The sequence below is a fragment of the Actinia tenebrosa genome, unplaced genomic scaffold (genome assembly GCF_029948245.1).
Source record: "Actinia tenebrosa isolate PJP-AT-01 unplaced genomic scaffold, QUT_ActTen_1.0 PGA_scaffold0__85_contigs__length_37466705, whole genome shotgun sequence".
Lineage (NCBI taxonomy): Eukaryota > Metazoa > Cnidaria > Anthozoa > Actiniaria > Actiniidae > Actinia > Actinia tenebrosa.
In genome coordinates, this window is record NW_028292569.1 from 15,175,776 (window position 1) to 15,190,581 (window position 14,806).

Below are 14,806 nucleotides of genomic sequence, written 5' to 3' on the forward strand. Positions count from 1 at the left end.
AATAAAATAAAATAAAATAAAATAAAATAAAATAAAATAAAATAAAATAAAATAAAATAAAATAAAATAAAATAAAATAAATGACAATTTAAGATTGCTGGATATTTTGTGATAGTCTAATAATGTTTTCCGTGTTTTAAGGGGTCAAAAAATTTCCAGATATCTATTAAAATATGTAAAAACACATACACGAAGAGATCTTATGATAAAATAATGATAAAGCAAAATATTTAATATCAAATAATGATCAACTGCAAAACAGGGACAGGTTGATACGAATTTACATATAATGAAGATTTTTTTGTCATATCTTGACATGACATAACAAAACTTATGTACGCTTCCTCTAGTAAGACTTTTATGAAAAATCCTGTTGCATTTGCAATTTAGTTCAAGAATAATTATTTATTCTGTTTTGAATTTGTGCTTTAGGTGATTAGCAAAAAAAGACCCAAATTTCTAATTTCATATCTTGTGCACTGCTTTTAGAAACTGTTCTTGCTGCAAATAGACCATTTCATGGATCCCATTACTCAACCTCAGCCTCGTCAGCGTGTAATATATTCTTTAGAAATTGCCCACAACCTGTGAAATTTTTGTTTTTCAATTGTTCGTTGATGTGTAAATTCCTTTCATTACTGCGGACTGTAGTCAAATTCTAAAGAATAATTACACGCTGACGAGGCTGAGGTTGAGTAACGGGATCCGTGAAATGGCCTATTGCACCAAAAAGCGATTCATTATCACATGCTTCTTAGTTTCAAGTTTTTTTCAAAATCAGAAAAATGAGCATTAGTGGGTTTTTAAATTCTCCGTACACCGTTCTCATAATGGCTGACATCTAACTTGGCAGTAACTTGGTTCTTAAAATGGCTTTCTCAATTTCTTCATGGAAGCACTGAGATCATCTAGGTTTGTTAATCTATAAAAGTTTATGTCTTGCTTGTCTTTTCTTGCAAAACTAATGAAACCAAAATACATCTCTTGCCTTCTCTCATATCTCACAACTATTTTACACTAAGTCTTGTGTTATCTCTTGGTGTAGGCAACTGGAGGACTTGAAAACGAACCAGCTTGCTTTTTTCCAAATCCTCCTCGTCCTGGGTCATAATCTTCTCTGTATTCATCACGTACCTTTAAAATATGACAATTTGGATGAAATACAAAAAAAAGGGATTTTTTTGAATCTATTCTTTTTTTGCTCATGACTTCGTAGCTGCCATATTGGTTGAATTTAACGAAAGAATTAACGATGAATCCTCTTCTTATATCAACCAAGATGGCAGCCATGTCTTTTGTTATTTCACTCCCTTGGGAATGATCGGAAAACCAGTAATGGCAGGGGCTCCAATAGACCCAACGCATGCGCATGTGACATACTTTCCCCCTCCTTCCCTTCCCCCACAGTACCACCCTTGCTTGCTCTTAGTTCTCAAGAAGATATGGAATTCTTACTTGTCCTCCACTCTTTCCTCTGCCATACTGACGCCCTTCAGCAAAACCTTGGTCAAAATCAGTACGAATTATACGGTTATCAAGGCGAGTGCCATTTATATATCTATTAGCATTGAATGCATCCTCTCTTGTGTAATATCTGAAGATTATTAAGTGTAAAAGCTAACAAATGTAGAAGATTGCTCTATCAAAGTATGAACATGAAGTATCATCATTATGCATCATCATCATCTCCATGTATCATCATCATTAATGCATCCTTAACATCATTATGTATTTTCATCATCATCATATATCATCATCACATCAACATCAATTATCATCATCATGTTCCATCATCACCATCATCATGTATCATTCTCATATATCTACAAAGCTTTTCGCTGTTGTATCATAGCATGGGACAATCACAACAGAGCTAGGCTTCAAACTAAGTGAAAGCCCAAAGATCGAATTAGAATTTAGAAGTTGGTTTTTGAGGAGGGAGGAAAACTGGAGAACCGGTTATCTTTGCAAGATATCATCACCATTATCATCATCTCCACACATCTCAAAGATATTATAAATCATACTTCAACAGCATATGATAAACCATACGTACAATTATTCCCTGGTTTAAACAACAGGTACAAAGGATACTCTATAAAACAAAACCCACATGGCGTTTTCTTTATCTTGTCCAGCCCCATAACTACTCTCTTAATCTCCCCTACTCGTGAAAAAAGCTCATAAATCTGTTCCTCGGATGTGTAAAACGATAAATTCCCCACGTATAATGTACTGCTGGTTTCTAAAAGTCTCTCGAGGTCTTGTCTACTTCCCTAAACAATAAAAGAAAAACAAAATCAACAAGACTAAATTGGCTAAGAAAGAAGCAGCAATAATAACAATAATAATTGCCTGATTTCATCCAAAATCTTACAATCGATACATTTAAAGTTACTGAACCTCGCTATAATTTTCTTAAGCACAATGAAAAAAAAAAAACTTAGTAATATCGGACTTTTTACCTTGAAGTGTTGATCACGATATGCACTCAGTTCCGCCATCTTGAAAATAACTGCGCATGTACAATGGAAAACACAGCTGTCCAAATGCATTGCATGTTCAACTCACCCCAGTCCCACTCCCTTGTGGCGCTAATTTTGTTTTCACTTTCGGTTTTGTTTTTCTACGTAAAATAAATTCCCCCAGCAAAAATTCCCCGAAAAAATGGCATATATTTTCGCTATTTTCGAACGAAAGCTCATTGAATAAAGAAAATGAGTCGGTCATATGCTGTTAAAGGTTCCTACGCCAGTCAAAGTGGCGCTAGACCAAGAAGAACGGTGAATAATGATGGCATGTTGCAGCAAGAAAGAGCAGAGTTTTCTGGTGACCAACAAGATGAGTCTACACAAGAAGCACAAGCAAATCCACCAGCAAATGAAAGATACCAAAGGTATACTTCCTTTTTTAACTCTCTGGTCGTTTATTCTTGTGATTATAAGCTTTATCAGCTCGATAGATTTGTGCGCGTACATCCAGAAAATACTAACTTTGTGGAACACGAAATCAGTGATGTCTAATTTAGCTTAGAACTGTTAGGTTGGAACTGACAGGGAATTGAAGTATGGCTTCATATGAATAATATGGTTCTGTTGATGACTGCAGGAGAGAGGCTTATACTGTGATTGCACCAAAAGAAGATAAAAGACAACACCTCCTACGAAGTAAGCCGTCTTTATTACTAATATAGTAATAATACCTTAATAAGAATTACCAGCTATTCAGCTATAGAGCCAACTTACATTCCATGGGCTTCAGGGAGCTGATTAATATTTAACGGGAATGCAAGGAAAAAAGACTGAATCAAACTCGGAAATAAATGGCTGCGGGAATGCAAGGAAGCGATTACATATTTGTCCTAGATATATGCTTTGTTATAGCGTACCTTGGTACCACATTATATCTCACTTGTCACTTGCATGGTGTTGGACACGAGTTTTGTTTGCATGTGTAGAAAGCAGTTGTACCTGATACCAAATCTTGGGTCCCGGGGGGTGGGGGGTACTCCACCAGGATAATTTATAGCCTTTTCTGAGTTTGATGATCAAGGTGCATTATGGCCTACCTTGGGTACAAACAAAACCATATAAGGCATCATTAACAAAAGATGTTTGTACCAAAGCTAAACCACAATGCACCATCTTCACTATCCAAGAGTTGGCATTTTATAGCAAATATAATTATATTTTGAAATAATTACTTAGAAATTGTCTTAAATGTTGGTGTTGAAATTCAAACTAAGATCATTCTTCTTCCAGTTCAAAAGGAAGAGGAAGAAACTGCAAGAAGACGGAAAGAAGAAAAAGCAAAAAAAGCCATCAGGATTACACCCAGACCTGTTGGAGGACCAAAGATTTCACAAAGAGAATTTATTGAACATCAGCAAAAAGCAGCAGATAAATCTCCTACAGCAAGAGCTATTGAAATGAGGGTATGACATACTTATTCATCTTCAAACCTTCAAATTTTATCAAACCATGATATAATTGGGCCATCCATCCATTCATTCATTTAATCAACAACCCACCTACTACCAATATCCTTCCTTGAGTCCATTCTTTTATTTATATGTTCATCCATCCATCCATCCATCCATCCATCCATCCATCCATCCATCCATCCATCCATCCATCCATCCATCCATCCATCCATCGGTGAATCCATCTGTGCATCAATCCATCCATCCATCCATCCAGTTCATTGTTTCTATGTTCTGTTTTCTAATTCCTTCTCATTCTCTATATATCTTAAGGAAAAGAGAGAGAGATGGAAAAGACAAGCAAAAGAAAAAGAGGAGAAAGAGATTGAAATGAAGAAGGCTGCAGCAAGAAAGCAAGTAAGTTATGTTTTTTAATCTACCAATTGTTTTCCCATTAATTCTTACCGGTATGCATTTTTTCTCTGGCTATGAAACAATAGGCAGAAAAGAATGAAAGGAGAGAAGCACATCAAAGAGAGACTACAAGAAGGTAAGTACCAATAGCATAATATACACAGACTGATAGCGGCTGCCAGAGGCATTGAAGGGGGGCTGAGGGGAGCCCCCCTTTCATGGCAACAAAATGGCAGCATTTATAGCATATATATGGTAATTTTAATTTTCGCCCCCACTCCCCCCACCCTCTTACCTCTTGGCAACAAAATGGTGGCGTTTAAGAATTTATATGGTAACTTTAATTTTTAACTGGAGAATTTATGAATTTACCCCTCCCCTTCGGAAAATCCTTGCTATGCCCATGAAAGGCATCCTTTCAGTTCGACCCTGTTGGGCTGTCGTCTCACCACTGTCCTTCCAATGGTGATCTTTATGATGGATGCACAGGAGAGTAATTTGCTGTCTCTGTTACAGTGCAGCATAAGAATAAATTTGAGTCTAAGATCAAATTTTCATGGCTGTCTTCACTCACTGAGGTATCAGATCAAACACTAGTATCTGGCACTTCACTTGAGTAGAATTGCCTTCATTCACATAGTTTTACCCTGTTTTTCAATCTTTCTTTCTTTATGGAATCCAATATTTTAGATATTACTAATTATTAAATTACTGGTAAATGAGATACGACATAGGGTTTGTCAATCTATCTGGAATTATTTTTAGTCTCATTTTCATTGTTTTCAATGAAATGTGGAATGGCAATGGAAACAAATGGAAGTAATAAATGGATAAAGGGAATAAGGTGCTAATGAAAACAAATGGAATTAAAGTAAATAAAGTGGTAGACTCACCTGATACTTTTGTTTCAATTTCTAATCAATGTAGTCTAACATTTCCAGCATATTTGTTCTCTTAATTGCTGTTGTGTGCCCACAAATCAGCTAGCTTTGTACATTATACTTATTTTCAAGACATTGGGATGAAAGATTTAGCAATCAAAGTACCTTATCCTCTGGACAAACCTTTTCAAGACAAGACGAAGGTATGTAAGGCATGCACATCTTTTAGTTGATAATATATTTGTCAAATTTTCCCAAACAAGGCCTATACATGATTTGTATCTTATCATTGTTATTATAGACTTGAGCCATGAGGCAAGTGGCTGGAGAGACTTTGATTCACAAGAAATAGATGTAGAAGGAGGTGATGAATTAGTCCAGTTGTGTAGAATGTTTCCAAATTATGACCCTACAATGCTTTCAGACTTGCTTCAAGAGCAGGGGTCTGTGGAAAGGGTAATTATGATATTACAAGGATAAGAATTCTAGTTAATTCAAAACTTGAAGTAGAGAAAAGTCTTTTTAGAGGGGATTTAATGGGATCACAAGATCTGTGAGTTTGCTGTGCACTAACTTTGATCAGCCTGTAGGTTATTTTATGGTATTTTAAAGAAATATTTCTTATTATTCAACACTAGTCTGCAATTCGTGTTTCTTGTGTGAGAAAACTAACAAGCTTGCAAAGTCTTGAAATTTTTTTTTAAACAATGTGTAGTTCCAAAAATTCTCCATACCTCCCCTCATGGAAAAAGCAACCTGCTCTACCCCTGGAAATTCCAATTTTGCAACTCTGTACTTTTGTTCTTTCTCTGACTTCCCACTCCTCAGAAATTCCAAATTCCTCTGGGGGGTGGGTATGGATAATTTCTGGAACTACACATTACACAAAATTTGATATTATTTTCCTTTTATTGTTATTATTTTAATGCATCATAATAATATTTTATTTTCCTTGTGCTTGACAATAGGCAATATGTAATATATAAGAATTCTGATTTGGTCACATGGTGAGTTATGTATAGTACAAAATTATCATTATCAAATTACTTCTACAGGTGGTATATAACTTTATCAAACTCATTAATAATTCATGAGTCCAAAACAAATGGGAATGAATTAAAATTTTTATAGAATTGTTTTCAATGGGTATTTACACTAATGTTGCGAAATAATGTTTTTCGTTTGATATTGTTGATAAGGACAAAAGGTCATGCTTTTTGTACACACACACACACACACACATATATATATATACACAGCACATCGTAAAATTGACACAGTGCACGCCTAGCATGACGCAGTTATATGCATAAATAATTAAGAATAAATAAGTCCATGTATGTACAACTTTACTTACATTGCTGTTCAGTTAGAGAGAGCTTGAACATGTTTCCTTGGTATTTTACTTGTATATTGCACTTGTACCAAATTCATTAAAGTGGGGACAAAAACACTTTGGTACAGTTTGGTAGAAAAAATTGAAAGCGGAGACGTGGTGTGTTGCGCATTCACTATTATTTGATAATACCGTATATACCATGGTATATTGGTAGTCTAGTTGGGTGTGGTGCATTGCGCATTTACCAATATCTTAGTTAGGTGTGGTGCATTGCGCATTTACTAATATCTTATAGTGTTCTGTATACCATGGTATATTGGTAGTCTAGTGTGGTGTGGTGCATTGCGCATTTACTAATATCTTATAGTGTTCTGTATACCATAGTATATTGGTAGTCTAGTGTGGTGTGGTGCATTGCGCATTTACTAATATCTTATAGTGTTCTGTATACCATGGCATATTGATAGTCTATAGTGGTGTGTGCGGTGTGTTGCGAATTCCCTAATATCGTATAATACCGTATATCCCATGATATATTGGTAGTCTAGTGTGGTGTGGTGCATTGCGCATTTACTAATATCGTATAGTGTTCTGTATACCATGGCATATTGGTAGTCTATAGTGGTGTGTGCGGTGTGTTGCGAATTCCCTAATATCGTATAATACCGGATATACCATGGTATATTGGTAGTCTAGTGTGGTGTGGTGCATTGCGCATTTACTAATATCTTATAGTGTTCTGTATACCATGGTATATTGGTAGTCTATAGTGGTGTGTGCAGTGTGTTGCGAATTCCCTAATATCGTATAATACCGGATATACCATGGTATATTGGTAGTCTAGTTAGGTGTGGTGCATTGCGCATTTACTAATATCTTATAGTGTTCTGTATACCATGGTATATTGGTAGTCTATAGTCGTGTGTGCGGTGTGTTGCGAATTCCCTAATATCGTATAATACCGTATATACCATGGTATATTGGTAGTCTAGTGTGGTGTGGTGCATTGCGCATTTACTAATATCGTATAGTGTTCTGTATACCATGGCATATTGGTAGTCTATAGTGGTGTGTGCGGTGTGTTGCGAATTCCCTAATATCGTATAATACCGGATATACCATGGTATATTGGTATTCTAGAGTGATGTGGTGCGTTGTACATTTAATCCATCTAATTATCCAGTAATGCACAGGTCAAACATCGAACTTCACTTGAGCCGAACCAAATTGAAACAATGGATAACAAGGCGGTTTTCTTTGATGTAATTAAGTTCGGCTCATGTGAAAATCGACGTTTGACCTGAGCCTTACTGGAATAGTGCGTTGCGCATTCACTAACATCGTATGCTAGAGTGGTGTGATGTATTCTGCATTCACCTTGTAATAGTCTAGAGGCGCGTCGTATTAATCCCGCTGTTTGATACTTTATTTGACGAAACGTGCGGGTGACTGTTGCTGCTGTCTTGTGAGTTTTGAGGCTTGACTTGGCGATGCCTACAACAACACCAAGCTAGAATCACTTGCCTGAACTGAGGCATCCTGTAGAAATATACTACAAGATTGATACCAGAATTCCAGTACTGTAAAATAATCAGTCCAAAAAATAGTTTTCCTGAATATTTGATGCCACAGGCTTCACAGTGAAATGTTAAAACGTAATACACGTTATACGGACCCCAAGTAGTCACTGATGCTAGCGTGACGATGAGTAGCGTGACAGCTAGTTTTCTGTCACGCAAGCCTTGGGTGCGACATGGGACTTGGACGTGATTTTTTCTGACTTTGATGAGAAGGGCGGTGTAAGCGATGAAGATGACGAAGACCGGGATTGAAATCACGATGAGATATGTCATCTCAAATATATCTAGTTCAATCACTGGAAATCGATACGAGAATACGTAGGTGATGGTAGTCACGGTAGACAACAGCCAAGGGATCCCAATTAATAAGGCATAAAGTCCTTTCCCTGACATGCGATGGAATAAAGGGAAGACAATAGCAAGGAATCTTTCAATAGCTATCGATGTGAGTACATTAATAGAAGCGATACTCGAGAAATAGTCAAGAGTAAAGGTGAAAGACGCGAACACAAAATCCGCGTTGCCATGTTTCCAGTAAAAAAAGTCGATGACCAGTCGTAGAAGAACACTAACACCGACCAGGAAATCTGCCAGGCAGAGATGCACGAGTAGGTAGTGAGGGCGCTTGCGCAGTGATTTGGACCCCAGGAAAGCGACCAGGCACACAAAGTTACCAAAGAGAACCACAAAAGCTGTTACACCGCGACACCACATTTTAGTTGTTTCGTAGTCAGGATCGTACCAGTTACTTCGAGTGTAAAGAGTTGTCCTATTCGTCACATTTGCCGGATAATTGCTTGTATTTGATGCGAAAGTCGGATTCATCTTTGAATAACCTGGATGAAAAAGAACTGAACTTGTTGACATGTACTGGGCTTTGACTCGAAATCATTCGACCCGAGCCTTACTAGTACTCAGGGCAAGTCACAATGTAAGGAATATAACAAACAAAAGAGATCCAAAATTATTTTCAAATAAATCACGTCCTTTGACTTGCACACTAGCGAATTGCTGCAATAACCAGAATCATTACTGTTTATGACGTCAATACTGTAGCATATAACCGATTCGAAAAGTTTGCAACACCGAGGCAATAGGCTTAAATACTTTTTCCGATTGCGACTGATAACGCTAAAGCATCTGCTTTTAGGCTTACAGACCTAGATTTTGGTGAAAAAAGCCGAAATAATTGGCTGTTATAATGTTTATATCATTAGTTTGTGTTCTTGCTCATCTTTTCTTCCTTTTTCTGTTTCTTTTTTTTCTTAGCAATAATGAATCTAAGTCATGAACGTCTTTCAGATAAAATATCCTTAGCCATGTAAAGACGTAAGACAGGATTTTCATCACGAAACTGTTCATTACAACTGTCTTGACATTTCCGATTGGGCGCGCTCCCACTTAAGATTGTCGCTTGTTCATCCCACAAACTTAACCGATTAGCTTATACAATGAAACTGAATGACGATATTCGGAAACTTATCAAACCCCTCAAAACAATAAATTCTAGCGTTACCTTTTTTATATGTTCACATATGCCTATGTATCAGCTCTTCTGGTCAATAACCCCTCGAATGGTTAGTTTTGCGGTTATTCGTCTAAGTGTTTAATAGAACCGAACACAGGTCTCTCAAAGCGATCCAAGATTTCAGTCTCAGTAATTTGACACGTTATTTTTTCGAACCTTATATTTTGAAGAAAAATCTGTCCAGCTGGGAGGATTTTTTTGTGTGTTTTTCAAAAGCTTGTTTGTTCAGAGGGAAATTCTAGATATCGTAAATTGAAGTTATCTTTAATGATTTCGGCCTCGCAAATCAAAGAAATTCGAAAATATAGTGTAAGTGGACAACTCACCGAATACTGACTTACAGGGCACACACGGTAAGAAAAACCGTATAGCACTGGGATGCTTATCATTTTTTTTTTATATTTCCGAAAATTTCCAACCGGAATTTGTGAATATGATTATAACTATTAGAGTTTGTCCTCGATTTTTGACCTGAATCATTCGAACGGAATTTCTATTCACATTTTTAAAAATCTCGATTTCAGTCCTTCGCTTACTATTATCATGCATTTTATCCGATCATAGATAGACGCTATTTTTACGCCCTGCTAAAAGCTTCCTAGTATGATTTTTTTTAGGTTGACTGAAAGAGAACATTAGTTTACCTAATGTTATCGACATTTGAAAAAAGATTCCGGATTTTCAATACAGATTTCCGAACTAGCCAATCAGATCGAGCGCGCTGTCTTGCGTCGCGTCCCAGACCGACAGATTAACTCTTTTGGAGGCATTTAACTTAAACACTGCTGCGCTTGAACCATTTGTCATCAGATAGTATATAGTTAAATTGAAGTAGTAATGAACAAACGTAAAGCTCCTTAAGCAAAACGATGATAAAATTTCGCATCTGGATTTTAATATATTTTTAATCTACAATCGAAAACATTCTTTTCATAGTGTTACGAAAGCTCTGAATGTCGTTCTGAGAGTTATTATTTGTTTCCTTTTTATCATCATGCATCATTATTATTATTATTATTTTTTTTTTTTCATATTTTATTTATTTATTTATTTATTATTTTATTTTATTTTATTTTTTGCCATTGTCTCTTTTTAACCTTTAGGTAGATTCACTAAATCCAATTCGCATTATATTTTTGTTAAATATAATTCAATGTAGTTAATCAACTTTTTTTACGTCATGTCTGCCATAGTTCAATAGTTTTCGGGGTGTTCAGTTTACATATGCCTTACATTAAGAATCGAGTGGCGGGATAATGAATCTAGTCGACTGAGCGCTGACACAAACTTTTCCACAACTAAATAAATTTAACGTCAAAAATGACTGAATTTTTGCCATTTATCTTTGACGTTTCACATAACAAACAGACGATACAAACATTTAATATTGTCAAGTTTTATATTGTGCTCGGCTATATCAGCCAATTATTTTTTCACAGAGCGAAGCTAAAATCTGTAATATTTTGCATTACAAAGAAATTGAGAGCAAAATAAGATGAACAAATACTGGCAAATATTTGCTCTTGGCTGAAATTTATCTTCAAACTCACAGTAAAATTTTGCAATGCTTTCGCTATGTATTAATTTACATATTATATGATATAGTCAGTTACTGCCATCTTTCCAATAACTAATCGTTAAAAAATACGTAACGATTGAACTAATCCAAGCTACTTAGTAATACGTCGTAATAAAACTACCTAATGAAAAATAACAAAAATCAAATATTAAAGTTAAAATCAAAACTAGGTAATGAAGAAAGGCAACTTACGTCAAGACTTTATAAATCCTGAAAAGTTAACTCGAAGTTAGAATTGCAGTAGTTTTTGAAAACTTGCCCTCTTGGTCGGTCTTTTCCTGTCTTGGTAACGGATAAAAACAAATGCTTCGAAACATAAACCCTGTTTTATAAAGTAAACACGCATGACAATATGTTTTACCATCTGTACTTTAATAAATCGATGCACTAAAAATAGAGCAAGTGATTGGCAGCAAATGCACGGCGCGACTGCGACGATGACTCTACATGGCTTTAGTAATAAACCAATCAATGGAGCGAGAAAATGGATCTTAGCCAATCAGCGGTTTGCTATCGTTTCCGACCACACGGGACCAGCAAGGTGTTTCCAAACTCAACGATATTAAATTTTTCTAGACTCCGTTTAAGTTTATTTTTCAATTATTTTTCCTTTTCCCCCGTTCTCTTTTGAATAACTATCAGCAATTTATTAAGACTCGATTAATTTCGATATGTTAGCCAATCAAGGTGTCGGCGCTTTTCCCCTTGAAATTATGGATTTCCAGGCCACAAAATGAAATAAAAAATCCTCGTTAATTAGTGCTTGATAACAGTGATACGATAACTAATAATGATTTTGATATTTTCATCGTAATAGTGACGGCCAATTTTTGCAGGCTTCACGACACCTTGCAGTGTCGTCATTAGTTAGGTAGGTATAACTTTATTTAGACGCGCTTGCCCCGTCAACTAAAGTTTATTTCCACAAGGGGCGTGTGGATAAAAATTACATTATAAAAGTTAATATCATACTATAAAAAATTTCCTATGCTACAGTATATATATAAATAAACATAAATAATTAAGTGAAGTAAGTTGTAGACATATTTAAGAAATACTATAGGGCATGAGTGGCGATTTCAGCCTTAAATGTCACTATTCAGTTCAGATCAGCTGTAGGCACTAAACAGCGATGTCCTATGGAAACCTATGATCATTTTGCCAACATTTATTTTAGTATTATTAACTTTCAATATCTCGACATATCAATCAGGTTATTAGAAAGTTTGGAGAACCGCAAATCGGTTCCTTTAACACGAAACAAAATCTCCGAGACATTTGACTCCAAATGCTTCATAGTATCTGGTATCCGGATACGTTAGGTATATTCTTTTACCTTTTGTGAAACTTGAGCGTTGGTTTTAAACTCAAGGAGTGAATTTCTACCATGAACTGACTGCTAGAACAAGATCTGTTCCCATTTTGGTAGGTTAGCGGCCGTTGAGCTTAAGCCGGATGGCCAGTGCCGTGTCGTGTGTGAAGGCAAAACGTTATGACCAACGGACAGTCAAAATTGCAGCTTATGAATAACTATTTTCTAAACCATCAATAGGATAGACGTTTGTATTCATAGTCTGAGATATTACGAAAAATAGTCAATACAACTGACATGGCAGTTAAAAAAGCAGAGGTTGGTTTAATTGTTAAATTAAACATCTGCTGAAAAGTTTTGTCCAATTTTGCTGCTTCGCCTTAAATTTTCCAATATTTTTACAATGTATTGCTTTTGCAGTACGAGAAGTACCTAAGATAACCTAAGATAAATATAGTCTAATTTTGATATAGGCGCCCAGGTGTTTACTATTGAAGATGATATTTTGTTACAACTCCGGTTTCATGTACGTATAAAACAGCGTGATTCATATTTATATAGTTAGGATAGCTATTAGACTTTCTAAAAGATACTTCTTGTGTTGGCAGATATCTAGGAAGCATTGTATTGGAAATTATTTATTTGATAACAGGTTTTATTATATAATTACCAATGAAATATCAATTTTTCTCTATTTCGAAAAATTGATATCTTCACACGTGAAAATAACATGTTATTTTCACGTGTGAAAATAACACCATTGCGATGGCTATTCAAAAATACAAGGAAAGAATTGCCTGAAAAAGCCAAAACATACTTCATTGATAATTATATAATAAACAGAATATTACATGGCCGCTTGGAGATACGACATTTATCTTCTCGTGTTGAAAATCTCTCACTCGTTCGCTGCGCTCACTTGTGAGAGATCTTTTCAACACTCGAAGATAAATGTCGTATCTCCGCGCGCCCATGTAATGTCCTCTATTTCTGTGATTTTATAAATGTGTTTTTTTATTGCGCAAATTTGTGTGTTATCTCTACGCGATGGGTCGTCACCATATGATGCATTCTGATTGGCTAAGACTTATTATTAAGTGATTAACCAATACTGTAGACACACTTGAAAAGCCGGAAATCAAACATCATTGCTATCTTTCAATGTTTTCGTTTTTCACTGTCCAGATGGATAATGACTCACGTAATTTAAAACTCAATAGCCCCCTTCACAGTTCCCTGCGCCATCTTGAAAGGTATCCGTGCCTTTGAATCGAAGCGAACGTGAGCTTGCAATGATAGAGACATGTGAATAATTGTCCAAGGTGTTGAAAAAGGTCTCTATCATTGCAAGCTGAACGTTCGTCTCGCTTCGATGCAAAGGCACGGCTACCTTTCAAGATGGCGCAGGGAACTGTGAAGGGGGCTATTGCGTTTAAGTCGTTCTGCTCGAAATTGCACCTATTCTTTTTCCGACGATATTCGTAACTTATAGATTGTTAATACAACGATGGTAGAGTAGCTAGAGGTAGTTCAGTGAAACCAAGGGAGCTAGTGAAACCTTTTGAGTGCAGAATGCTGTCGGATTCGAAACTGCGATCTAACCTTCAAAAGGCCTGACTCCAATGACAACAAAACGTAGAATGTTTACGAAAATTCTAAAGCTTACTTCTAGTATACGGAAGTGCACCGAAAAAAAAAATGCGCGAGTGGTGGCTTCGCTTTTCTCTTCCTTCCTTCCCTTGATGCACCGCGAAACTCACTAAATCCTTCCCATCAACCACAGCGTGAGATCAATAAGACAAGAGAAGCGACTAGGTACAAGTCTGGGGCAAACTAAAAAAATATGTCTAAATGAAATAAAATTAAAAAAAGTAACATCATGGTAGATTCTGGAATAAGCAACGCCCTGATTAAGTTCCTCCCAAATGTTAAAATGGTTCAAAGTTCGATAATATTTGAAGTCTCCCATCGATTCGTAGACAATGGCTAGCAAAACATCGATTACTTAGGGCAATCCCCAAGGTGTTCCGAAACGATTTAAACCCTATTAAGATTCGTACGCGTATATGATAAACTTTATTGAAAAAACATTTCCGATTTCACTTTAAAATACCGCGTTGCCCGCCAACATACTTAGCAGTTCTTAAAGCTCTAGACCAGTCATTTAACAGCAATTATTTTAGTTCAAGAAAATCGTGTTTAATAATCAATATTTTATTTGAATTATCAAAGGAAAGAAGCCGCCTATCCA

At 36.0% G+C, this 14,806-nt stretch overlaps 3 protein-coding genes across 3 annotated transcripts; 1 reads left to right on the forward strand and 2 right to left on the reverse strand.

Annotated features, from left to right (window-relative positions):
* Positions 1-200: 200 nt before the first annotated feature.
* Positions 201-2,510, reverse strand: LOC116302279 (nuclear cap-binding protein subunit 2). The gene is made up of 4 exons (XM_031711517.1): positions 2,466-2,510; positions 2,095-2,276; positions 1,456-1,594; positions 201-1,134 (listed from the first exon to the last, which is right to left on the reverse strand). Exons 1-4 carry the CDS (start codon positions 2,502-2,504, stop codon positions 1,030-1,032), a joined length of 465 nt encoding a protein of 154 aa, XP_031567377.1. The 5' UTR covers positions 2,505-2,510; the 3' UTR covers positions 201-1,029.
* Positions 2,511-2,603: 93 nt separating this feature from the next.
* On the forward strand, positions 2,604-6,670 carry LOC116302277 (uncharacterized). The gene is made up of 7 exons (XM_089032724.1): positions 2,604-2,896; positions 3,109-3,167; positions 3,762-3,934; positions 4,256-4,339; positions 4,423-4,472; positions 5,350-5,420; positions 5,519-6,670. The coding sequence occupies exons 1-7, from the start codon at positions 2,718-2,720 to the stop codon at positions 5,695-5,697; spliced, it is 795 nt and encodes a 264-aa protein (XP_088888850.1). The 5' UTR covers positions 2,604-2,717; the 3' UTR covers positions 5,698-6,670.
* LOC116302272 (tachykinin-like peptides receptor 86C) lies at positions 6,663-9,781 on the reverse strand. The gene is made up of 2 exons (XM_031711512.2): positions 9,653-9,781; positions 6,663-8,972 (listed from the first exon to the last, which is right to left on the reverse strand). The coding sequence occupies exon 2, from the start codon at positions 8,959-8,961 to the stop codon at positions 7,945-7,947; it is 1,017 nt and encodes a 338-aa protein (XP_031567372.2). The 5' UTR covers positions 8,962-8,972; positions 9,653-9,781; the 3' UTR covers positions 6,663-7,944.
* Between the last annotated feature and the right edge of the window lie 5,025 nt (positions 9,782-14,806).

Bases quoted from the DNA above. Each gene is read 5' to 3' on its own strand.
- LOC116302279 (XM_031711517.1), bottom strand. From the start codon at position 2,504: ATGGCGGAACTGAGTGCATATCGTGATCAACACTTCAAG. The intron at 2,277-2,465 runs GTAAAAAGTCCG...TTTATTGTTTAG, and splicing joins ATCGTGATCAACACTTCAAG to GGAAGTAGACAAGACCTCGA. The intron at 1,135-1,455 runs GTAAGAATTCCA...CATATTTTAAAG, and splicing joins GAGGAAAGAGTGGAGGACAA to GTACGTGATGAATACAGAGA.
- LOC116302277 (XM_089032724.1), top strand. From the start codon at position 2,718: ATGAGTCGGTCATATGCTGTTAAAGGTTCCTACGCCAGTCAAAGTGGC. The intron at 3,168-3,761 runs GTAAGCCGTCTT...TTCTTCTTCCAG, and splicing joins AAGACAACACCTCCTACGAA to TTCAAAAGGAAGAGGAAGAA. The intron at 4,340-4,422 runs GTAAGTTATGTT...ATGAAACAATAG, and splicing joins AGGCTGCAGCAAGAAAGCAA to GCAGAAAAGAATGAAAGGAG.
- LOC116302272 (XM_031711512.2), bottom strand. From the start codon at position 8,961: ATGAATCCGACTTTCGCATCAAATACAAGCAATTATCCGGCAAATGTG.